The sequence below is a fragment of the Diadema antillarum genome, unplaced genomic scaffold, assembly GCF_040938485.1.
Source record: "Diadema antillarum isolate AM-2024a unplaced genomic scaffold, OU_Dant_1.0 scf00000107, whole genome shotgun sequence".
NCBI lineage: Eukaryota > Metazoa > Echinodermata > Echinoidea > Diadematoida > Diadematidae > Diadema > Diadema antillarum.
In genome coordinates this window covers 1631677-1659189 of record NW_027270996.1, presented here as the reverse complement: position 1 = coordinate 1659189, position 27513 = coordinate 1631677, and the positions used below count along the sequence as shown (strand labels likewise).

General features: G+C 38.0%; 1 protein-coding gene across 1 annotated transcript; it reads left to right on the top strand.

Moving 5' to 3' along the window:
- Positions 1 to 8348: 8348 nt before the first annotated feature.
- On the top strand, positions 8349 to 21050 carry LOC139719188 (caveolin-3-like). Its single transcript, XM_071630620.1, has 4 exons — positions 8349 to 8443; positions 17398 to 17569; positions 20157 to 20307; positions 20854 to 21050. The coding sequence occupies exons 1-4, from the start codon at positions 8349 to 8351 to the stop codon at positions 21048 to 21050; spliced, it is 615 nt and encodes a 204-aa protein (XP_071486721.1).
- The last annotated feature ends 6463 nt before the right edge of the window (positions 21051 to 27513 follow it).

Here is a 27513-nt window from a genome sequence, read left to right as displayed (position 1 = left end):
TGCACAGTTTGTTTATAGAAAACATGAATAAGCGTCAACAAGGTAAAAAACTAACATCAAACTCATTTTGCTATGCCAATGGGACATAAATGTATTTCTTGTTGCAAACAAACAAAAAGTACTGAAAGTAGAAATCGTTCCATACGACTCCCGACATTTTTTTTTTCATGAGTGCTTTATACATTAATGGCCCAGTGACCTGAATATAAGAACCTAAGTAAAATTGTAATGTTGGCTTAAACACTGTGATTTCATGTCCTTGTATATGCTTGAGTGTTTGGAATTGTAAAAAAATAAAACTCCAACTGTCGATAAAAAAAAAGAGTTGTCAGTTCGTGCAAAATGGGAGTTCTGTATCTGAGGACTGAAATATAGAACAGGCAAAAAAAAGTGTGGAAAATGCATGTAAAATTGTCACGTGTTCCTATTTATCCGTCATCCCTACGTCATTGACTGGCAATGCACGGCAGATTTGGGCGTACGCATTACATTTATCCTTGGTGTTACAACTCTCAAGCTTTGGCAGTCTTTAATCCTTCATTCGTCGGCCGAGTATGGCAATCTGGACATCCGCGATTTCCTTCTGCTAATCATGTCCACTGCCCATATTCCACGAGGGAAGAGCCGAAACCCCCTTGTGACAATTTAATACGTCTTTGAGCTAACTGCGGAAATTCCAAAATCACATGTAGTCACTCGTTCCCTTCGGTGACGTAATAATTCGCTGTACTGAACTCGCGCGCTTTATTTTGACTTCCTAAATAGGTTTTAATCAAGGCGATTGCAGAACTAAGGCACCAGCTGAAGACGATTAAATGTTTTACCCCCATGAGCGTAGGAGTATATCATCCGGCATAACTACGAATATGTTACAGCTGGTCCAAAACTCCATGTCCTCCTTCCTTTAAAGGGATTGTTTACCATTGGGAGCAGTGGTTTGAAAAAATGTTCAAGTTGTCCCATTTGATGCATATATGCGTAGGTCCGTTGTGTAACAAAACATCCTACCATATAAAAGCAATCGCAATAAAGCTTAAAATATTAGGGGATATATCACTATATTTCTCAATAAACCATGACTGTACTGTACCAGGTTTATTATAGAAACAATTTTATTACAACTATTGTTCAAATTCTTTATATTCAACAATACTTAACATTCATTATACTGATTGACATTTTAACATTGGTTGTTTCTATCCCTGACTCACATTTTAGAATTGTTTTGAAGCACTAAAGCTGGGTTTTTGTTTCATCTGCATATGGTAAATAATGCCTTTAACCGCCGCCCCCCCCCCCCCCACGCACCGTCATGTCGGTCCAATATCCATTTAGCATCTTGAAATTAATGTAGTATAGAGGAAAACGACTGAGTCTATCTCTGATGTGAGGAGGGAATTTCATGTATGTACACTATGTCGTAGTCATATCGTCATAATCTAGTCACTTAACCAGCTGAATCGTTTGATAAATATAGATAGCCCCGCCCACTCCGTGCTTTTAAACTTGTCATGATCGTAGTACAACGTACATGAGACGGATGACTATAACGTAGTCGTTGTTGTTGTTTTTTTATTAATACTGCATGAGAGAACTATCATTTTTAAAGAGCATCTTTAAAGACAAGAAATGATAATGCTGCTGATGATAAAGACGATATCAATAAGACTAGTGATATATATGATGACTATTATAACAACAGCAACAATAATGATATTGCTATTAAGAGTAATAACGTATTAATGATAATAATAGAATCAATGATATTACTCATAATAATGGTAATGATAATCCTGTACAGCAGCGACCTTAAACAACGCTTTGTTCCTAACGACGCTTTTCAACATCTAATTCTTTGTGATTCTTTTTCAGTCATGGTGAAATATTTCAATATCATACCTGATTCTGAGGTGTCGTGACTACAATCATTTTGTATATTGCAAGCTTTATTACGATACAGCATTGTTTTGTTTTGTTTTGTTTTGCACATTCGACCACTTTATATTATCCATTCATATTATGTTCATGTTTCCTTCGTATTATTTAGAAATTCACAAAAACATCACGTGTATTCAAAGGCATCTCTGCCAACTTGGGTCATTCACCTTAAATATTTCTGAACACAGGTATGAATGAAAAAGGCTTCAAGAAATCAGAAACACTAAGAATGCACTATGCGGCTGCCAAACATGTGAAATATCATATCATTGATATCTTGTTGAATTGAAATTGTGATGGAAATATAATATATCGATTCTTATCAAGCGTCCCTGACCCCGGTGGCAGCCACAGAAAAATAGAAACACCTTTCGATTTATGACATTCCTTTTTCGATTGCGTTACCTTCTCGTTAAAAAGTTACACCGTTTGTGTTCACATATACTGGCAATGATGCATGGAAATATACCCTGTCCCATAGTCTTGGCCAGATTTTTCGTATTCTTCTTTTTCAGAATTTTCTTCAATAATGTAGATATCATGTTCACAAAGAAGCAAATACAATATAATATTGTAATTTACATAATCATGTCACACACACACACATATGAGTGTGTGTGTGTGTGTGTATACGTATATATATATAATTTTGTATATCCATTATATTGGAAGAGTTTAATCTCAAAACGAGTAAAGTCCTTTCTGTTTAAATTATGTATTTGCTATCAGCGGCTAAAAACGAAGCTACTAAAATTCAAAGAAAATACAAAAGTGGGACATTAACATTGCAACCATAACATTTTGGAATCATTCTGTATTATGTCACAGGTGAGGTATCACTTAAAAGGTTTTAATTTGTTCTACTGATGATGCAAGTACTTTAAAATGTTTAAAAATGGCACTTAACTGGTTTTTTTTTCTGCGATCAAGCTATTTATGATAATGTATACTTGAGAGCATGCATGCATACTTGAGAGTATGTTTCAGGTCTCTCTTGAAACTTATCGAAACTTATAAGAATCTTCTCTATTTTTTCTTAGTTTTCATATTCACTTGCGAAAGTCATGACAAAGAGGAAGGACTCCCACAAGGGAGAAAAAGCTATCAACTCCTGTTTGACTGCTTTCCGGAACTCCATGAAGACGTGTGCTAAAAGAACATCCTGCGGGGGACGGTGTTTAAAGCGAAATTCAATCCCATGTTCATCTTCCACTTTAAGAATATAGCTATCCCCCTATAATTAAGTGATAAATAGATAGATATATAAACAAATTAATGTCTTGAGTAAATAAATGAATAAATAAATAAATAGATAAATACATGAATAAAAACAAGGGAAGACTGTTTACGGATAGGACTGAAAAGAAATTGAGACTGTATCCTGCGGGGGACTTAAAGCGATATTCCATCCCATCTTCAACTTTCACTTTAAGAGAATATACTATCCCCCTAGAATTAAGTAATAAATTGATAGATATATAAGTAAATGAATAAACAATGAATAAAAAGTAGATAAATAAATAAATCCAAATAAATGAATAAATACATTAATAAAAATAGGGGTGGACGTTTCGCAGATAGGACTGAAAAGAAATTGAGATTGTAGAAATTTAAGGTTGTGTTTGTTTTAAAATATGAATTGTCATCACATATTTCTTGACACGATTTACAATTTTCTCTTAAAATCGGAGAAAGTGATTAATTTCTTCGAAATAAAGTTTTGTATAGTTGTACTGCATAAGCAACTAAACTGATTAAAGGCACTGATATTTCGAAATGTTAGACCAAAAACATGAATTTATATGTGAAAAAAGCCACTTGTATAATATTGCACTGCGGTGATTTTAGTGGCTACGAACACAAATATTTAAAGTGGAATTCCGCACCAGTTCAAACTTAGTCGGGGAAAAAAGTTAAATTTGAAAAGCAAAATCACAGTGAAAATGTAATCAAAATTGGAGAAAAACTAGGGAAGTTATGACATTATGAAATTTCGCTACTTTTTTGTGTAAACCGTTCCATAATTCTTGATATATGAATATGCATATGAGTGAGCTGATGATGTCATCGCGTGTAAATCAAGTGTAAGACATGATATTTTTCCAGCATGAATAACTTCAGAATGTTGATCAGTCAGGTATGTTAGGATTTTGAGATTGAGGTATAAATGCTTTTGAGCGAAAAATAACTGGAATTATCAAGGTTCTGTGTACAAACTACGTGGCAAGTTGTGAGGGGATGAAAGCATCAACTCACTCATTTGCATATTAATATTGACCATTAGAAAAGGATTTTGTGAATATTACCGAAACTTCCTTAATTTCTCTTTAATTTTAATCGAATTTCACTGTTAGTTGTGCTTATAAAAGTTCACTCTTGCTAACCAGACTAAACATTTAACAAGTCCGGATTCCCCCTGATGATATTGAGCATTGGTTGGCTGGTTATCAAGACCTACGACATTCAACACTTCTTCTTGTGTTCTTCTTCTTCGTCTCCTCTTCCATCTTCTTTTGAAGTGCAACTGCAAAAAAAAAAAAAAAAAAAAAAAAAGTTGCATTGATTATAACAGTTGTCTTTCCTGCCAACTACATTCAACGGTTATGAAAAGGTCATTCTTGGAAAGCAGTGCCAGATGTTTATGAATTCAGCTATCTTACGAGAAACACATTAATATTTTTTGTTCTTTTCACGATCGCTAGACACAGTCCTCTGGCAACTGCAGCATAAACTTTAACAATGTTCACAAAGTCAAAACTTTGGTATCGAGGCGGAATGAATAATGATCGCTTTCCGTTTTCTATCGAATTGTGTCATCTGTTGTAGACGAGACAGATTTATGTGTCTCTTGATTTCAGTGGCGAGATGTTTTGCAACATCACACCAGCCCTTCCTTCTTTCCACTTGTTACTTGCTAAAATCATCTTCAGATTAATAGTATCGGCCTTCCATTAAGTCCTATAGTTGTACCCCTGATTGAGACATCTTTATCATTAAACGGTATGATTTTATCTTTATCTTAGAAGCCTCGTTCATCAAAATAGTCAGCTAAAAGCTGGAACAATCCCCTCACAGAATACAATTACTATTAACATTATGATCATTACTTCATTATCAATTAACATGACTGTCATGATCTATAAGTCAATGAATAAAAACGAAAAAAAAAATCAACTTGATGGTGGAAGTATTCAACAGACTTTGATATTCCTTTAACCTGTAGCAACGAGTATACTAAGGGGTAGGGAGAGTAGACACTAAAACAAGAAAAAGAAACAAGGATTTAGAAAGCAATGATAACAACATTCTGATTCTGATGATCAAAACAATAAAAGAACAAAAGATAAATATGACGGAAATGGTTTTCTCTTCCCCCCCCCCAAAAAAAAGAGAGCAACTGGAATAAGCAACAGCTGTAAAATTGTTTGTAGTTTACAATCGTAACGAGAAAAATAGAATAACGCTGACAATAGAAAATGTCTCGAGTAAAGGTATGAGGATGATAAGAGTATTAAAGATGATAATAATGATGAACATGAAAACAGTTACAATCACTGCAACAATCACAGTAATGAAAACAGCACCTACGATATGACAAAGTAACCCATATTATTATGGTATAGAGATGACAATGAATGGACGTGAGGGAGAAACAGTCTTCTTCGAATAATCAGTGGAATTAACAGCTAACAACTTGTTTTTCAGAGCACTGTGGTTAGAAAAGAAATTCGTTTGTCTATATAATCTACAAATAGAATGTATGAAAATCATCACTCTCTTGTACATGTATGACAGGTGTATGAGATCAAACCCATGTAGAGGGATTAGTGCTGAAACAATTTGGTTTTAAAAGACCGCCTTATTTTCCGACTGAAATGGCAAGGTGAGGAAAAGAGTTGATCCTCCTGGCGTAAATCCCCAAGTAAATCCGTTTAAAAAAAAAAGGTTTAGAAAGAAGTTAAGTAAAAAGGGTTGTCGTCGCCCAATTAGTACAATATACTAAGGTGGATGCTAGTGATGGCAATGCTCCTGTGACCACGTGACTTCAGTGTTATCACTTGAATTTAAGTACCTCGTCCCCATTATGTCAGAAGATTGGGGAGGGGTGTAGGGGTAGGGGAAGGGGAGGGGAAATCCGTAGAAAGAGGAGCCGGAAACGTGCATGATCTACTCTCAGTCGGGGGGGGTTGCGTAGATCTCTCGTTTGTACCGCGGCCCGATAGCGAGCCCTCGGGATCAGGCGGGGTTAAGTTAAGTGGCAACTTCCATCTCCCCCCCCCCCCCCTCCATCCTTTATTTTTAAAGAAAAAATCCATGTGGAAAAGAATGAAAGAAGCCAAGGTGTCGTTAAGTGGGATTTTTTTTTCAGTGATATTATTGTCATATTTCTCGTAAGATTGACTGACTTGAGAGGCATAAATCAATTTGATGTATATAGGAGGATATTCATCGGCATGATACATTTATGAGCCAAGTCTTCATAATTTATTAGTACTTGATGACTGTGAAATTAACGAGAGGGACCAGTATACTGATTGTAAAGAGATGTTCACTGTGGCAGCAAGTTTTAACTATTAAAAAAAATGAATTCAGCTTTTATAAAGCCTTTTGCTCAATTAGGCATTTAAAAAAATCTGGACATGATATACACGTTCGTTGTTTGCGAGTCGTGAGGTGAAAGAGTATTTGATGCCCTGGATTTTATCGGTGTACTTGTACACTCTTGATCATGTGATCACATTATGTTTCTTTTCTGCGAAAAATTGTGTCCAGCTGAGGGAATTTCATTTCATAAAGAGTTAAGTGTTAAAACACATGGAAGCAATCTCCAAAGACAGAAGAACTGTCAGAGATTTAAAATGATTTTATCTTTCTTTGTTTCCTGTTTTATAGCAGGTCCAATCAGACCATGCAAGAGGCGCTTGAAACCTTTGGTTTAAGGTCAGAGTGTTGAGAAGTAAAAGGAAATTCGAAGTGATCGACAAAAACAGCTCAAATAGTATCTTTATCCTTTTCAAGCCTTAGGCTTATAAATGGATAGCAAATCACGATTTCAATCAAATGAATAAAGTTGTTTTTTGGTTGTTGTTTTTTTGAAAGAAATCCATAATGGAATATACACATTATTTTGTAAAGCATGTAAAGTTTGATAACTAAAACAGAAAGAGAATTAGATATAAGGTTATTGAGTTATAACTTCATATCCATTTAAGATCATTTAATCTTACTTCTTTATACAATTCATGAAATAAGACATTCTAGAAGAGCCTAACTTCTTACAATTCATGAAATAAGACTTTCTAGAAGAGTTATAAAAGCTAATGATGGTTCAGGTCTTTTATGTGCTCAGTTTACAGCAGGAATTAGGGACTCATTGATTGTTGTTGTTTGTTTTTCTGCGCGCTTTATGTGCGTGTAAAAGAGAGAGGGCAGTTAAGATCTGTACAGAAGGACCTTTGCCAGGCTTTCCGTTCTTCTTCCCACCTTCTGTGGAATTCGTTGACGGAGTCCTCGGGGTTGTGAGACTTAAACGTGCCGTCGAGGCCCCAGAACGCATCATTGTGTGAATATGGGGACCATGAAGAATTACAGCATTCGTGATGTTTATAGGGGTGCTTGAGGGGGCTTGGCAACGAATCAAATTTCCGAAATGAACCTCAATAAAGTATAAAGAAAATATTTTGATCTGAGGTGACGACGATTCGACATTCATATGAAAATACACTGACACTCTGGCTGGCACGTATTATGTTTGGGAAGTGCGATAGAAAAAAAAATATTTGAAATGCCTGTCAGTTGTTAATAAAAATGATGACTAACATCAATTGCTATAACCAAATTATAGTTTCGTGCCTGATGCACTGTGGGGTCTGTAAGGGACATGATATTCGTAGAAATAGAGAATTAAGTGCTCAAGGTTACGCAGTCCGCTGACTTAGGATCGAGTGAAATGAGGAGAAGGAGAGTGCTTTGTGAAGATGAACGAGTTTGGCTCGCTGACCATCGCCCACTTCTTGGAGAAGATGTGACGTCATTCCATGGAGAGGAAACCCATTCATGTTTGTCATATTTGTTGGTGCTGTTGCTCTTATTCATTCACCTGGGCCAACAGGCTGATGCTCCCTCCCATCGAGTTTAGACACAGTCGACGGTGCTAATGAGAACGGGATCCGGGGGCGACTGTCACTGAGCGATACGACTGCCGCACCACTCGCTTCATTCACTCATTCATCCATTCATTGGCGCGGGCTTCGTGAGGGTAGAGGTTTTTTAGTTAATCGTGAGAGCGAGTGCGTTGTCTGTCTGAGGGCGTGAAAAGTTACCACTAATCGGCCGCATTGGAAGGAGGGGGCCGACAGATAGGTGCTCACTTTGCCCCGTCGACGCCTTCCTATGTATCTCAAAGGAACATGACGGCAGAGCGAGCGCCTGGGACTATGCCGACTGGACCTTACCGCGAACCGGACAAAATGGACATCTACATGAATTTTCACAAAAACGGAAACCCGGTGAGTGGGTACATAATAATTGATATGTAGAATGCATACGAATTAACGGTAAGTACAATGCATGTAGACTTTTATTTTTGTAGTATCTACGGAGACGTTTGCGAGTGGGGGAATAGCGGGATGCAGTAATTGCATATAGAAACAAAAAAGCGAATCTGTGTGGTAATATTTCTGTGGTAGACTATTCGTTGATTTCAGCCTCTGCTGACGAACCATTTAATACTTAAAAAAAAAAGACAAGAATATGAATATTCGTCATCCAAAATCCGGCAATGCTTACCTCATAACAGCAACATAAATTCAATGTGGTGACAGCTGCTTTATGTTAAAAGCAGAATTGGATCTGATCTGTGAATTTTGATTTGATCTAATAATTTTTGCTTCCTGTTATGCGAGATACCGACTTGGCGCATCATCACGTGAAGAAAAAGCTATTTCGCCGCTCGCCGACGTCCATCTCCACCCGCCCTCCCCGACTCTGTCCGCTAGTTTCAGTTATCAGTCTCCCTCTCCCCTCTCCCTTCCCCCACCCCTACCCTCTCTCTTTCTCCTATTAACCTTCATCATGCCTTCCAGGTGTGGACGTTTTGCAAGCCCAAAGCCTCCATATCGTCACAGGATGGAGGCAGCGCGGATGGTTGCCATGGCACCCGATTTTTCGGCAGCATGAAAAAAACGATGTCGGCGTCGTCCATCAACGAGGACCGTCTTCGCCAGCAACAACAGCAGCAACAACAACAACAACAGCGACTTCAACTACAACTACTTCAACAACAGCAACAACAACAACAACAACGCGCTATGGGCGGAAACGATCCCGACCTGGAGGAGGGTCGCGGTGATCGTGGGACGGGGAAGGCGCAAAGAAAAGAGGAAGAGGAGGAAGAGGAGAAGAAAGTACGTAGACTTCGATCCTCCCGTGTGGTGGCGCTTTCTTCCATCAAACGTCTTCATCATCGCCATCGCTCTCGAGTTCTTCCGCCATCTTTCTACATTCGTCTATCCATCCCAATCTATCTGTTTATTTTTATCTACTAACCATTAACATTCAAAAGCTAGCTATCTTTCTATCTCAATCCACCAACCATATATTTCTATCTATCTATCTATCTATCTATCTATCTATCTATCTATCTGTCTATCTATCTACCTACTTATCTACCTACCTATATCCCCATTTCTTTTCTATTTTTTCTTTCACTATTTTTAGTCAGGTTGTGCTTCCACCTCTGCCCTGAAGTGGAATCATGTTAATTGCGCCAACAGTAACATCAAACCTCGAATATCCTTCCCATCTTTCTATTTCTTCGTCCTCGTATTCAATAGCGCACAAGAACATCGTTTATAAACACCTGCAGTGTTTGTGATAATTATTTTCTCTCCTTTTTTCTTCATGAAAAGCAACCAGGCTGCCAAACTTTATTGCATGTGGTATATATAGCATTAAACATTAGTTCACCTGGCAAGTACCAGCGGGACGGAGTAACTAGTAAATAAATTCGCTTACTGTTACGAAACACTTGCTTTAAAGGGAAAGTGTCCGGAAACATTATGTGGGTTCGGCGAGTGTAAAAAGATTGCAATAACCTGAACCCCCCCCCCTGAAATTTTGAGAAAAGTTGAAGGTCTGTTCAAGACTTATCAATATCGTAATTCTAATGTTTTGTTTTGTTTTTGTTTTTCGCTGAATTCCATGCGTGTTTCATTTGGATGGAATGGTAATGGTGATAATAATGATAATGATAATAATAATAATAATAATAATAATAATAATAATAATCCCAAATATGAAAACGGAGGTGATCCTTATTGTCGTTGGAGCACTCGGAACAACGCCAAAGCAGCTGCGACGGCACTTAGACAATGTGGGTGTGCCCGATCGAGTGCAAACGCTCCAAAAAGCAGCATTGCTGGGGACGGCGCGAATCCTGAGAAAAGTACTAGAAGTCTAAGGTTCCATGCTGGAACTTGACGTGATATTGATCTCCAAGAGATATCTTGTGAAGATAGAGACAATAATAATAATAATAATAATGATAATAATGATAATAATGATAATAATGATAATAATAATAATAATAATAATAATAATAATAATAATAATAATAATAATAATAATAATAGAAATAGTAATAGTAATAATAATAATAACAATAATAATGTTGATAAAAATAATGATACAATTTGATTCATCTAGGATATTGAAGAGCACTGTCTTGTTCTCCTAAGCACGTTGACTTTAGGATAATTGGTGGAAAATGCCTCATCGAACTGCTTCGAAAATGACATCAATATACACGTAATTTTCTTTCTTTCTTTGTAAACTATGTTCCTTGTGGTAACACCTATGTAATTATAACCCATCCAATCTTCCTAGTACATTTTCACTTTCTTAAACACCACGATTGCATTCTTTTTAACTGTTATACTATTTCCATTCGTTCATTCATCCATTTCTTGGTTTGACAAGTTAGTGCACTTGCTCATTTATCAGTGCATATTTATGACATTTGTTTTTAACTACTAATCATATTCATTCTCTCACTCATTAATCAATTCATTTTCTTTTTTCATTTAGCTCTGTATACTTTTGTTGCAAACCAAGGTGATGGCGATATTTACCATTATTTCTGTCTCTCAAAAGCAATTTTTGATATGTAAGCATGATGAGACCTTACAGCAATAGCTGCCGCTTCGCCTGTAATGCCATCGTATAAGGAGCAAGCTTCGCTTTGGATCGTGCGCAGAAGGACGTGACAGCGTCATTACTTTTATTTGAAAGGCTTTGCAATTTATGCGATATAATCTATTGTTTCATCGGCTTTTTAAAGTTGCATGATCCTTATATACATCACCTTAACGTTGCATTTGCCTTTGTGTGCGTGTGTGTGTGTGTGTTTGTGTGTGTGTGTGTGTGTGTGTGTGTGTGTGCAATTTTGAAAATATCAGTGTGATTGTTGGTCTGCCAGTCTGCTGCTGGAATGCGTACATTGTAATGTTTGCTTTGGTTATATATTTTTGAGCCATTGAAGTTGTTCAGTATGAGAGAAATATGATTGTCACTTTTTTTTATTTCGCAGAAAGGATACGCAAGATATCTTTTCTCTCTAGTCATAAGCTCGTTTGTATTAAACGCGGCAAAATGTTAATTATTATTATTATTATTATTATTATTATTATTATTATTATTATTATTATTAATATTATCATTACTACTACTACTACTACTACTCTACTACTACTCTACTACTACTACTACTACTACTACTACTACTACTACTAGTCGTCTACTATTATTATTATTATTATTATTAGTATTATTATTATTATTATTATTATTATTATTATTATTATTATTATTATTATTATTATTATCATTATTATTATCATTATTATTATTATGTTACTTCCCACGCCATTAAGTATCTGTAGTAATGGTAAATTTCCGGGGACGTATGTCTGTTTTCTAACAGCTCTCTGGAATTATTGACACGCCTCTAAACAGGTGAACCTCAGTTCGAATCCCTGCTCGCTGCGTAACTTCCTAAAATCAGATACTTTACCCGTAATGTCCCACTTGACCCACGTAATTAATTCTGAGTTATTGCCTGGCAAGGGTCAGATAGTTACTAGTAGTAGGCCTAATCATGGCTGGACATGTCATTGGAAGAAGTTATCGCTCAAGTAGATCAGACTCCATGTATCATCATGAGTTACATCACATCGAATTAATGTCGATTAATGTCTGAAACGATGCCTGGTTGACATTTCTGAGGTGTCATCCGTTTCTTATGTTTAACACTGTCATTACCATCGGGAAACTGCTTGTAGACACAGACTGTCAATAACATTTTGATCTCATGGGCAGAAGGAGGTTAATAATTATGTCAGTAGTGGGTGTGCAAATTTTATTTCTTTTCTTACATGTAACTGATTTCGAGACATGACATTGCGAAAGGTCATGTGCAATCATTTTGTAAGCCGTCAATTAGCAAAGCAGAGATGAGATTTAATCTGGAAAATCTTGAGTGCCAGACAGTCGCCATGTTACGTAATCGTTACATCCATCCAGATGTGTTCCTTTTCTTTGACCTTCTGTCGGGAATACGAGCCTTAATTGCGATGAAAATTGATCAAGATGATCTTGATTCGGTGGAAATTGACAGAGAAAATTTTGCCCCTCCACCCCCTCCTCCCCCCACCCCAAAAAAAAATAAAGTTGACCTTTTAATAATTTCACAAGCGTGAGAAATGGGTACTTACATACGTTTACACAGCTTTATTGCGCCATTGAAATTATCATTTTTTTCCCTTTCCTAGTACTTTGTCATTTTTTAAATGAAAAGCACGTTTCCATGGAAACACTGATATTTTTTTGATAAAAACAAAGATTAAATGTCATCTTTGCAATGCGTATAGCTACAAAGATGAATATGATCATTATTAGCTTATTCATTACATGTTTGGTCTCAGTGTTGATCTCATAACTAGGTATTTGGTATTCATCGTAATTTATGTAAAAAAAGATATGGCAGTGACGTGTCAAGGTTTTTTTTTCTATCGTTTTGTTTTATTATGTTTGTTTAATTTCGATTGAAAGATTGTCTTCGGGAATGTCTCGTATATTATTTTCCTTTAGCAGAAGAAACTATCTCCCTTTATATTGTTGCCTTTTGAACAGAAGAGTGAATTGCAACGTTTCGACAGAAACAACTATTATGTGGATGTTTAGTCTGGGGAATATCAGAGCATAATGACTTGTAATCAGGGAGAAATATATTCTGTTTTGTTCACCGATAAAGGAGGTTTTTTTTTTTTTCAATGTTGTACCTAAAATAAAAATCCCTGAACAGTATAGAGGGAAATTATATGCTCGTACTTTACAAACGTATCGAAAAGCATAAATGTATTTACACATACATGTAATTATCATTGCAAGTTTGTGCGTGCGTCACCAGCTTTAGATTTACAGAAAAATGAGTGATGTATTAAGTCTTGATATTTTTGTCATTAATTTCAAGGAATTTATTTCTGTATCGCATAATTTGTACATGCGTATACGTGTACATCTAATATACACCTATACATACTCCCATAACACACACGTAGAACATCCTCACACACAAACACACATACATACATATCTACATACATACATACATACATACATGCCACTACAATAGGACTAATAAGACGATGATTTGCACCCCCCCCCCTCCATTTTCCGATTGTTATGTAAAATAATTCAAGGATCTCACGCATGGATCTATAATCCCGGCTGTAATAGCATCAAGATTTCAGGATCTTGCTATTTTTGAGGACGAAAGACAATGCCATCTGCATACGCAGCCAAATCGCGATATCGTAGGTAAAGTTAGCGTCAATCTATCCTTGCTGATATGAATGATCCTCCAACCTCGCCCCACCCCCCCCCCCCCACCCCCACTCCCCGAACAATTTAGAGAGTATTTTAATCTTTCTCGCATGAAAATAACTCGTTGATTGCATAATGCCTGCGGGTTAAGAACCTTGTTGAGGCATGAGGCGGAAGCTCTTTCTCGTTTCTCGGATTTATTTTGAGAACAGACAGTAATTAAAAGACATGGATAACTATAGCGAAGCCGCCGGTCTAGCGGGAGAGAGTACACTGTAAGCATCACTGACGTAGTCGCTTCACACTTAAAAGCTATTCTAATCGGGCCATACATTGTAAAACGCACTTGGCTCGTTAGATATTTCCGACCTATTTTGAGCAACTTGCAGTTTCCGCATATAATAGGAACACAAAATTGTTTGGTCAAATTTCGTTTACAATATTGTAAAAGGGTGTAAGCTGCATATCTTTTAAAGGTAAATATGAGAAGAACCATTGAATTTATAGCGAGGGTCGCATCAAAGTTATATCTGTCTCACATCTTCCTGCATCGATCGAAATAATTTCAACTCCTCAAAACATATGGACGAGTTTAAAAGCTCGACACCCACCTTAACACACACACACACACACACACAAACTCACACAAAATAACCAGTAATACTTTTATATCGCCATTGCATGCAAGCAGACAAGGGAATGGAACGTGTGGATATCATTCTGAGGACACTTAAGGTAAATTGTAGTTCCCAAATATTATGTTCAAACCCTTTTCGTTAAAGGAAAATAAACATAATTATGCAACATGCCTCTCTGCCTATAGTCCCATTCACCCTAATCCGTGCGATAAACATTAGATGTGGCTCTCTGGTTGCTTGCCAAATCGTGCAATGTGGTTGTATTGGAGTTTGCCCCACATAATTTGAAAATCAATTGTTCAGAAAAAAAGAAGGTAAAATAAAGAGATATTTTCGCTACTAATGCTAATCTGGGGACCAGCATAAACACAATGAGCTTAGACCCTTCAGAGTTTTCGAGCAGGGACATGTGTTTATAACAAGCCTTGGACGAGTATCAAATCTATTCTAACTCTGGTAAAACAAAATACAATGTATATAAGAGTTTGATCAAGTCGTAACTGCAAACCATGTTTCTAGCGAACACATAGGGTGTTTTCGTGGATGTTTTACTCATTGTTAATTTTGTTACTCCAAAAGAGGGAATATGGTCATAAATGAATTTTATCTTAATCATTGTGAATGCCAACCTTGAATATAAAATATTTCATCATAGATTTCATCATGCATGGGCGTTCTTCAGAGTTGGTGTCCTTTACCACTGACCCCTCCAACCACCCCACCCCCACCCCCAGAAAAGAGGATTACTGTTTGTTCTCGATGATGGTGACGCGATGTTTGTCCAGTTCTTTAAAAAGTGTTGCCCTGGAATTAAGGTTATGGGGTTGGGGATGAATGCTTACTGGGTCACCACCAATATTTTCTCTCTGTATGACATCATGTTTGTCTGTCTGTGACGATGACAACGTAACGATGAAGTTGAACCTTTTGCTTTTTGTCCCTCCCCCTCCTTCCTTCCCCCCCCCCCCCAAAAAAAAAGAGAATAGGAATAGGAATAGAAATACAGAAATAAAAAGATTACCATAGTAATGCTATGACAACTTTACGCTGTGCTGGGCAGGATGCATATATGTAAAACAGGTAATACGCTAATTCTAACTATTTCAGTAGATAGTTAACCACTTCATCCGGTCAATAATAATCCCCCCACCTCTCTCTCTCTCTTTCTGTGTAAGACCAAAGCCTTCGCCGCATAAAATCAAATATTTCATTCCCGACTGGACTTTCACTTTTGGCGCGAACTGTTTTGTTGCAGTCGTCGCAGATTTCATCGAGTGGATTTGTAGAAAGTTCAGTAATCGCAGATGAATTCATTTAATCACCGAGTGACGCACACAAACACACTCTTACTCCACCCCCAATCTATCAATCTTTCTATCTAGACCTCTATCTATATCTATCTATCTATCTATCTATCTATCTATCTATCTATTTATCTATTTTTCTATTTATCTATCTTTTTATTTATTTATCTATCTATCTATCTATCTATCCATCTATCTATCTATCTATCTATTTATCTATCTATCTATCTATCTATCCATCTATCTATCTATCTTTATATCTATCTATCTATCTATCCATCTATCTATCTATCTATCTATTTATCTATCTATCTATCTATCTATCTATCTATTTATCTATCTATCTATCTTTCTATCTATCTATCTATCTATCTATCTATCTATATATCTATCTATCTTTATATCTATCTATCTCTTCATCTTTTTATCTATATATCTATATATGTATCAATCTTCCTACTCACAAGCAGCTATTTATTGGTCCTCATCCGTTCACCTGAATCTTGCTATTTCTTCCATAAGTACAATTGTATATTTGTGTGCATATGAATTATTCTATGTGTGTATGTGGGCATGTATGTGTATGATTGATAGATATTGTCAACATGTATTGTTTGATCATGTGCGTGTGTTCAGGTTATGTGAATATGAGTGGTACAATAGAAAGGGTGTTTGAGCGTTTGTGCGTGCATTCGTATAACATTTGCATACCGTATATCGCGTACATTATTGTATTTTGGTTTTGTTGCATAACAAAATAGCCACTGCCTATTCTGTCGACTTTGCCATGCACAGAAGACGAGTGTTGTTTTCTTCCTTGGATTTTTATCACACCGCCTTGTTACGTTTTTCATATAGCTTTAGTTTTCCTATTATTATTATGATGTTCATTGTTATCACTTCAGAACTTCATCGAGATGTACGAATTCAGTACCCTTCTGTTGTATTCAAATAATATTTCTATGTCTCCTCAAGTCAGAGATGTTATGGCAAAACGTTAAATTTTCTATTTTGGTTTTTTTTTTATGTGGGTAGTGTTGTTCAAAGCATCTGTAGTCCAGGGAGGGAAAAGAAAAAGATATATACATTTTTTTTAAACTCCAGAATAAAACAGAAATTACTGATTATATCAGGTTGATTCAAATATTGTGGCACGTATATTCGATTACTTGATATACAAGTATTGAATTATGATATAGATCGTTGATAAATGTAACATAATTATTATGATAAATAAAATTATGGCGGTATCGTGGTCTAGTGGTTTGTGCTCTAAGTTGTGAACTAGGTCCAAGATACAAATCCCTGTGTCAAGTGTGTCTTATTGGGTTTTTTTTACTTGTAATTGAGTTAATGTTAAGAAGTCCCCCCCCCCGTCTCTCTCCTTGTATTCAAAGAGAGAGAGAGAGGGCGAGAGAGAGAGAGGGGGGGGGGGTAGGGACATTTCTACATAAATATGAATTACAGGTGCAGGGAAGATAACAAATTACTTGTAAATACAGGAGTATAATCATAGTTTACTTGAAAGTCCATAAGATCCTATAATTTCCTTGTTATTCTCTTATACAGTTTGGTCCAGCAAATATATTCGTATATTTACCCTTTTATCATTATGTCACACTTTATGTATCTTCTCATCAGGCACTGATAGGCGAACACAACCAGCAACATGACACCCACACCCACAGCCACTCGAACGCGCACGTGCACGCACACGGGAAGTCTGCGCACGGCGACATGGTGAAGAGCGTTGAGGACCTGAGTATGACACATCGAGATCCAATCAACTTGTCGTCTTACGTCAGAGTACGTCATCGTCATCCCTAAACTCCCATCGCTCTTTAATGATAATTGTAGTTGATAGTGTAGGTTTCAATGCCCGCCCATTTCCCACATTGTTTTTATTCAGTATCAGCAACTCTCAATTCAGTTTTGCTCCAAGAAGATTATTGCATTCATATCCTAGATTCACATAATTTCGTCAAATCGTCGTTCATAACTATAGTTGTCGTTTTCTGTCGATAAAATTTTAAAATTTAGGATTCGAATTCGTCGGTTGTCAGTTAAATTCGTCTCTGACTATCAACAAGTTAGACAGGCTGGGATAAAATTTGTAAAGTGTTATATGGGTGCCTTATATTGAGATTTCCATTACAAAATATAATAGAATACGATTTCCAGCCCGGAGGGTAAACTAGATCTTTTTCTTTAGATGTATGTGAGACACAACATACTCCTTCAAAGGTGGGATTTGGTGATCGCATCATGTATTATTATATGAGGTAATACATTTATGTTTATAAAAAACTTTTATTCGGCCCAAAATGCTGACATTCGTTATTCTATGGATAGTACACGACTTAATTTAAGTACACGATGCTTCAACTGCATTTCATATTACTTTGCTCAAATAACTTTATTCTGTGCATGTAGATTTTTTTGTGAGCATTTCTATGTTTCGATGGAGTGGATGGGTGATAAAGAGTGAGTGATTACTGTGGAAGGAAAAAGTGGAATGTAGGATATATCGACGGAAATGTGTTGAGTAAACAATTGTTTAAGGCAATAGTTACAGCATTAGACCGAGTATTCTGGGGCGATTTTGAGTAAAACTTCAACAAAAATGAGTGCCAAAAGACGAAAAATAGATTTAAATGATGAATCACGCCCACTACCTGTTAGCGACGAATTTCGTCAGATGACAAAGACAGGTGCCACAGCATGAAACTGAATGACAATGTTTTCAAAAACGATATAGACAAAAGACGACCTTGAAACGAGCATTCGCTCATTCCAGAGTGTCCGGAACGAAATGGGCAACATATTTTCTTTTCTTCTTTTTTTTTCTGAAAATTGAATGAAATTATGACGATAATGGGAGGAAAACCTACGAATAGATAAAACAGAGAGAGAGAGAGAGAAAAACACCAGACACACCGAAGTTTATTACGTCACTGTAATGCATATAAGTAAATTAATAGGTTCAAAAGATATAACATAATTTTTATTCAAAGACACTTTAGGCAGGGCTTCGAACCCTGGATCCTATTGAAGCTCAGTGCGGAAACCACTAGACTACGACACCAATAGTCCATGGGCCAGGCCAGATATTGGTACCATCTGAGGTGGCAAAACCTTTTTGGTGTCATTTTGTTTGTCGGGCATAGATATGCTTATTAAGCTATGATAGCATTTCCAAATGAGTAGCTTAGTCATAGTAAATGAATTTTTAACCAATTTGGTCTCGTTGTTATATCCCTATACTTCTGAATCGAAACTAACCGCTATACAAAGAAGAGCACTGTCTTCTGTATGTTCCATAGAGCTGTAAAATGCAGCTCTATGGTATGTTCACAGGTGTTCTATTGTAAACGCGGTGCGCTTAGTCTTTATTCAAGGCAGCGAAGGGAATATCCAAAGGTTATGATGTCCACAGCGCTTAGTCTTTATTCTAGACGGCGAAGGGAATATTCAAAGCGTATGATACAGTGTATATCCTTTTATCTACAAACAACAACAACAAAAGCAATTCCTCGTGAATTTTACCGTATCTTTCAATTATTTATCATTTTCCGGCGAAAACGCTACGGTGAAAACGCTGATACCACGCAAATGTCGCTTTATTTCCCTCCAACAATATAAGATATGCAAAAACAATGTACCGGTACACTACAATACATTATAATGAATGATATTGTAAATGAACAGAGTGATTTTTGTTTAAAACTGATGTATTTGTTGATAGGGTAGTATAAAAACAGTATAGATAATCCCTTTTATGAGGAACTTTAGATATGATAACGGTACATTGGTCTAGATAAAGACTAAGCGCACCGCGTGACAGCTGTGGACATCATAACCTTTTGGATATTCCCTTCGCTGCCTTGAATAAAAACTAAGCGCACCGCGTTTACAACAGAACACCTGTGGACATACAGAAGGCAGTGCTCTTCTTTGTATAGCGGTTTAGTTTCGATTCAGAAGTATAGGGATATAAAAACGAGACCAAATTGGTTAAAAATTCATTTATTATGACTAAGCTACTCATTTGGAAATGCTATCATAGCTTGATAAGCATATCTATGCCCGACAAACAAACTGACACCAAAAAGGTTGTGCCACCTCAGATGGTACCAACAACCCATTTTTCGGGTCTTGGCCCATGGACTACAAAGTTAGTGCTTCTGAGATGATACGAAACTAATCCACCCAGTGTTGACGGCATAACTTCTCCCTCTCTCCACCCTGACTGTTGCTTCTCTCTGACCATTACACCACTCTGACCGTTACTCTACTCTGACCATTACACCACTCTATTACACCACTCTGACCATTACTCCAAATTTGACCGTTACTCCAAATCTGACCGTTACTCCAAATCTGACCGTTGCAGATCGGCTTCGAGGAGGTGTTCGCCGAGCCCGACGGCCAGCAGAGCTTCGATGCCATCTGGACGACGAGTTTCATCGTCTATACCCAGGCCAAGACGTGGTGCTACCGGCTCCTCTCGGCCATCCTGTCGATACCGCTCGCCCTACTCTGGGGTACGTTCATTCCAAAATCCCCCCTCATCGGGATTCCCAATCTCGTCTTACCCATAAAGTTCTGTGGTTGTTGGTTGTTTTTTTTCTGTAGAAATCATTACCTTATCCTCATCATATTGGCAACCCTGCAATTTACTACATGGTCCTGCATCAGTGAAATACTATAGACGTATTAGAAAATTATGTATGATAGGGGCTTATACTGCAAGCAAAAGCTAATTGTAGCAACCATATCCGAAGCACTCAATGCTGACTGGTTTACTGACCCGCTGTTGGATCTCAAAAACTGGAAGTGAACGCAGGGTACAAACCGCTTTTTGTCACGCTGATTTGTGAAACAGGAATTACGTACCTATGTATCACGATTTCAATGTTTGACCATTCTTTCCATTTGCGATCTACATCCAATCTGATGATGCGACGTAATATCAAAACTTAATTTCGCATCAGGGTGCATATTTTTGTGTATCTTTTTTTAACTACCGGTATCCAGTGTGTTCATTCACCAATTTGAATTAATATTATCGCAACTGTCTTCCTTGGCAGGAATCCACTTCGCCATCCTCACTTTCTGCCACATCTGGTTCGTGATGCCCTGCGGCCGCGCCTGGCTAATCCTACTCCACTGGGTAGGCAAGTTTTGGAACGTCTGCGTCCGGACGCTGTGCGACCCGCTCGGCGACTCGTGCAGCCGTTTCCTAGGCAACGTCAAGGTGCAGATGAATCCTACGCATCACGTATAAGCAAGGGCTGGCTTTATAGGGTGCAAGCCTGTGTGCCTGTGTGTATGGACGTCAATGGATGCCTTATCCACTTTTTCAAAGAGCTGCTTCTAGGTGAACATGACTCACCGTCACATTGTGGAATCACGGAGGTGGAAATATAATGTATTCATCGGCATTATTGTGTTGGGAGTGACTGCTACCATGGAACTAATAGCTCCATGCTGCTACTTTGACTGCTACGTAAGTGCGGCAGTCACGACGAAAGAGAGGGATCGAACAGAAGTTGTGTCGTATGCCGGCGATTGTCATCGGTTTCGCGGGTGCTGCGTAGTAGCCCCTGCAGTCTGTGTGCGCACGTTTTACCGAAGATTTCGGAAGCTTCTTATTTTGCTCCGAGTCATTTCCACCTACGATGTTGCGTAGTTTACCACAGAATAATAATACTACAGGCTCTGTCAACTATGCACTTGGAGAACTATTGGCGGACAAAGCAGGCGTAGAATTTCAACGCGAGCTTCAACAAGGCAGAGTTTGTATGCCTACGGTGATTTGCCAATGGTAACACAAGGTGAGCGAAGATGTAGCTTTTGAGCTTCTTAGACAAGCAGGAGGTTAGGCATACTTCAATGTCTACGCCAGTGAATGCTTAATGAAGTAGAAAGTGCTCACAATCATGACTGCTCGAGTTCGTCGAGGATTTGGTACGAGCGACCGAAGTTTTGTGTTGGAAGACAAGACAGTAACGGAAGTGGTCTCAGTAAACCAGAATGATTGTTCTGACATGTATTGTGTCTAACGCACTCGAATAGTCAAAGGCGTCTACCAGACGAGGGGATTGCTTCTCCATTAAAAGAGTGTCACTAACGACTCTGTAAGACTTTCATCTCCCAGTGATGCCGTTCAACATTCGCTCTACGACTAAGAGCCATCGGCGCAAACTAGGACTCCTTGTAGGTAATTAGGTGATACGCTATCAGCGTATCACCTATTGTGATTGTCAAAATCTCTCTTTATTTTTTTTTATTCTTCTTTCTTTCTGGACAATTTTGTGTCGTCAATATCTCAAGAATGACATAACGAAATAACATGACATTTTCAGTCAACATGTCTCATGACAAAATCTAGCCACAATAAGGTTTTCATGACAGTAACATATCTATGACGTCATCTAGGCGCCATTTTGTGATTTTCGGACCTTGTCACATGATCGATCATAACTTCATAACTAGATGTCATTTCTGTATCATTTTCGGTGGACATGAAGTTCAGGTCACGCTCTATCTTACTTTTTAACGCTAGTTACACAGGTCATCATTACGCGCGCGTAAGCGCGCGTCAAAATTTTAAAAGGCTCAAAACGACTTCCCAATGGGAAATCTCGAAGTTTCAGACAATTTTAAGCGTTTCAAACATTTTCTCGCGTGCGCGTCCGTCCGCGCAATTCCGCGCGCAGAGCCCGTAAGCAACATGAAAATGCAATTTTTTTGACTGATTTGGATTCCTGATACTTTGAGTAACAATATCCATTGATTTCCGATCGATTTCGACCTATAACAAAGGAATGCACTGGCGTCAAAGTTGAAATTCCACGTGCGCGTCTTTCTGCAAATATAGTGAAAAAACATGTCTTTGTTTATTTCGCCATGGCTCTTTAAATCGTCCGTTGACCCTATATTTCTATTGCATATTACAAAAGTATATGAATTGTAAATAACATTCCTGGTATCAATATTGCCAGGAAAACGCGATGACGTCATCATATCGTCATTTTAGATGAAAAAAGTGGAATTGATTTTTTTGAGGTACTGTTTCTGACATTCATTTGCTCGTATCTCTGTTGTTTAAGCTCAATATTATCCCAAATTCAGATATGTTGCAGTTTGAACATTTGCCTTTCAAGTCCATGTGATGGTTTTGAAATATGATGACGTCATCACACTAGAAATTGTGATTAAAGGTAAAGACTCAAAATCAGACAAGTTTACGTGTTATGTCTATGGGAGGTGATTTTTTTTTTAAACCATGCATTGACTTGACAACGTTTAAGCACCTTTACCTCATCTGATTTTGCTCCATTTCCTCTGAAACATAAATATGTTGTAGTTTAGACAATAAGCTTTAGTAATCATGCATTTTATGTTTTCAAATCTCCTCATCAGGTTGACAATTTTGCAATTTAAAACTGAAAATGAGAATGCAATCTGTACGGAACGATTCCCAATTTTTCTTTGCAACTGTATATTGATCGAATCCACGCTGCCACTTGTGAGAAATTGAATAGCGCCATCACAAGTCGACACTGTCACAATAGTATTTACATTTAAGTTTTGCACTCGATCTTCAGGACAGCAATGTGGCATAATCTGTTAGCGCGCTGGTTCTTCATAACGCCATACCGGAAGGCGAGAGGTTCGACCCCCGCACGACTTTTATCCGTTCTTTCTTCTTTTTTTTTCTCTCTTTTTTTTTCGGCAGTTCAGCTTTACTCCGATGTCATTTATCGTATTATTTTATCAAGTGTACGTAACCCGTGAACACGGCTGCTCTATTTCCCTTGCTTTGTATTGGAGTTTGGAGATTGGGTTTGCTTCAATAATTTTGTCACACTTAATGTTGTAAATTGCCCCTTGTTACAGTGTCCCGCTTGCCACGATTCGTTTTCTCTTTCCTTTTCTCTTCATTTGTTCTTGTTATACTGTAGCAGGATATTTAGGAACGTGTTCGTTTACATAACTAACATGAATGGGAACTGAATTAATTAACTCTAGTCCAGGTGCATGGCGTCTCGCTTATCTCTTTGGAATTCCAGGTTATTGTTTGACCAAATAACGGAGTTAAAGACAGGCAGGGAAGGAAGTGACTTGATATTGCTTCATAATGAGGAATTTCGGGCAACACCTTTCCAAGTGTAGTGATTATGACGGGGTTCTCTGTCGTTTATTTTCGTCATGGCTGTTTCACTAGTTAGCCATAGGTGATATTATGTTGCTGGCATCTGGGAGAATAGAACAGATCAGTACCAAACTGGAATAGCCCTATAAGCAATGTGGTAAGCGTTCAATTTTTTGCATCATCTTTCTTCTTTAAAGTCAATCACTACTGATCGAAATACGCAATATAATATGACACGTTCCACTGGTAGTTTAGGCAAAGGGAGTTAATGCATGATGCAATGATAAATGTGCTACCATTGATTTTAGAGACGTCATTGTGGTGTGGTACTGGTGATGGTAAGGGAACCATAGATTGCTTTTAAAGTAATGAGACAATCATTGGACCTTTGCATCAAGACCGTATTCCCATCTAGAATATAATGCATGTTCGTGCGGCGTTTTTTTTTTTAATCCTGACGTGGACATTTTTTTTTCTTGTTTTTAATTTAAGAATGTTATCTAAATTTGTTTCTTTCCCCTAACATTTGTTTTTTGTTGAATATAGAGTTAGACGTTCCGTGATCGAGTAGAAGAGCAGCGATTTAGTTACAGTTTCAATGCATCTTGTTTACCATCTTCTCTGACATTAAATTGATGGTTTTTATATTTGACATTGTCTGTCTATTTGCCAGTTTATGCTCATAAACCACTGCTATAACAACTAATACATTTGCTTCACCTGTCACACGCAATGACATGGATTGCAGTTGTGCATGCAGTTTTCCTTTTGCCACCTCTCGTTTTTCTCTCCCCTTTTCCCTCACTTTGGTTTTGTTATACTGCAGATGGGAATGATTACAATAGCATAACCCAACTTAAAGTAGGAATGAGAACTGAATAAATTAACTCTGGGCCAGGTGTATATAGCGTCTCGCTCATCTCTTTGAAATTTCAGGTTGCCATTGTTCGACCAACGGAGTTGAAGACAGGCTTTATGTTGCTATAGAGGTATCTCGCGCCACATGAATGGAATGCATACGCTGTTTAGTATTAGTAATACACTTTTTCATGCCCATCCCTGCCAATAAAAGTGTGTTTGACGGGGTTCTGTGTCATTCTGCCTACGAGAAAGCAAAGTTTTATTTTCGCCATGGCTGTTTCTCTATGCGTAGCCGTGGGTGATGGGTGTTGTTGGCATCTGGGCAGTAAAGAACCGAGTATCATGCTATAATACCCCCCCCCCCCCCGTTAGGTTCTAAGCGTTCAATACGGTGATATATCTTTCTTCTTTATTATATCGATCACTGCTGATGGAATTACAGAATTATGTTATGACACGTTTCACTCAAAGCTTAAAAAACAAAGTTTATGCACGATACAAGTAATGGTGCATGAGTCCTATAGGCCATTGATTTTAGATGAGAAATTATGATATGCCTAAAGTAGTGGTGTCATTGATTAGGAATTAATGACACGATTAAGCACTCCTTCCACTTCTAACTGTCCCCTTTGAATGTGTGTCGATCACGTGAGATCGTCATAAATTATCATTCACGTATAAGCTTACGTTCAAAGTGTACTCTTAGTTGGAGGAGACCTATAGTTACATGGTTAAAGGTGATGTTTTGCCCTTTTCTCTTTAATTGAGGTATCACTTTCGTCCAGGATAAATCACATTCTCATGTAAACAGACTCACTTGCTCTATATCCCCTGTTTTGTATCGGAGGCTTCATTGGTTTTACTGCTGGTAAATCTCACAGGCTTGTATATAGTTGTAAGAGCTCTCTGAACTGATCATTGTGATAGCAAGATTAGAGGGAGTCATATTGGTTATGTAAATAATGGTCAAAGGTCATGTTTTAAAAGGCCACTGTTAAAGCCAGGATGGTTATAAACACTTAATTGTCATGTTTTATTTGTACGTGCCGAGGATCACTTGGACCCCGTTTACAGTGCGAGGCTCGGCCGCGTTCGGTGTAAACGCGCAAAAGGCCAAATGCGGGGCCAAAATTGGCCTCGCATTAGGCCACGCTCTGGAGGTGGTCTCGGCCGCGGCCGAGCCGCGGTCGCGCCCGGCCTTTTTCTCAGTGTAAGCGCAAACTGGGCTAAATGCGCGGCCAATTTTAGTCTGGCTTCCAAACCCTCGCCTGTACTATTTCGCTATTCAGGATATTAACTACTTCAACGTCGAAAACTAGTATAGTTTAAGGTGGTTTTGTCCTGCAAAGGATTTTCTCCTTCGACAAAGGCCTTTGCCCGAACGGCGACTTCGTCGCCACGGAATTCAGTTGGCAAAGGATCTGAAAACCAGACAATACCAAATTGCGTTTGTTTAAAAGGGTAGAGCGCCACTACGACAAAATATTGAAAGGTTCGAATCAAAAGCGCGGCCGAGCCCGGCAGTGTAAACGGACTAAATTGCGGGGCTCGGCCTCGCAATTGAGGTTGTCCTTGATTGCAGCTCGGCCGCGGCTCGGCCCAGCCCCGCACCGTAAACGGGGTCTAAGTTTATGCACTGTAAGTACTCAAAAAGTCCGTAAATCGACTTAGTCGCACACGCACAGAATTTCCACTTAGTTTGTGTGACAGAAAAACAAATGTGATCTGAATAATGTAGGCCCAAAAAAGTTCAACTAAGTATCTCATTAGAACTTCAAGGTTCTGTATTACATTCTTTTCTTTGTCGATCACGGATGACCGACATCTGATGACCCCAAGCGTATCACCTAACTCGTCTTCAGTGTGACGAGTTTCATATCTCGTTCGTGGAGTATAATATACTCCACTCCATATTATGGTCACAAGCCACAAGCGGGCGCTCTTCCAGGTGACGTTGAGGATTGGTTCATTTTGTGAACGCCGACACCATTATATTTTATTACTATTTTTATATCGTGTACATAATTACAGTGGTAGTACCAAAGAGATTGTTGTTAGTACACTTGTGTAATATAATCTCGTGGGTAATATATACCAAATTCTGCAAGGCATGATATAGCAACATGTGCTCCAGGAAAGCTGAGTTTGACAGCACGGTAAGATTGTATTGAATAGAAAAGGAAGGAACACACAAACATGCTTTCAGTTTGAAAACATTAAACTCCGGGAATCTGACCTAAGGGCTTGTCAGTTTTTTTTAGAAGCTACGCCAGGGAGTCGTGATGCTGTCGTTATATAAACGGTTATTGTCATTGCGACAAAACGACTGTAATTAGATGTAATATTACTGTCAGTGACTGACATGATTAATACAATACAGTCTCGTATTCCACAAGCTATTTGGGTTTATCGTGTTTATATCAAAAGATGTGATTCGCTTTGATATTGGCTATTGGGTTCCACTTATTAATTGAAGAGAAAGTCTTTAAAAATATATAGCGTTCGGTTTGAAAGAATGATAGCTCAAAGTGACTATTACCAAGATGTTCGCGTGGTTTGTTGTTCGTTGTTTTTGTTTTGCCTAGATTCGTTTTGTATTGTATTGTGTTGCTGACGCATGTGCTTCCATCAACAGTCATATTATTGCAAAGACACGAAGTTCGTGTTTGATTCATTAATCTTCCCTTTTATTAGACCGTATGGTATTTTGATTGTCTTAGTTCTTGCC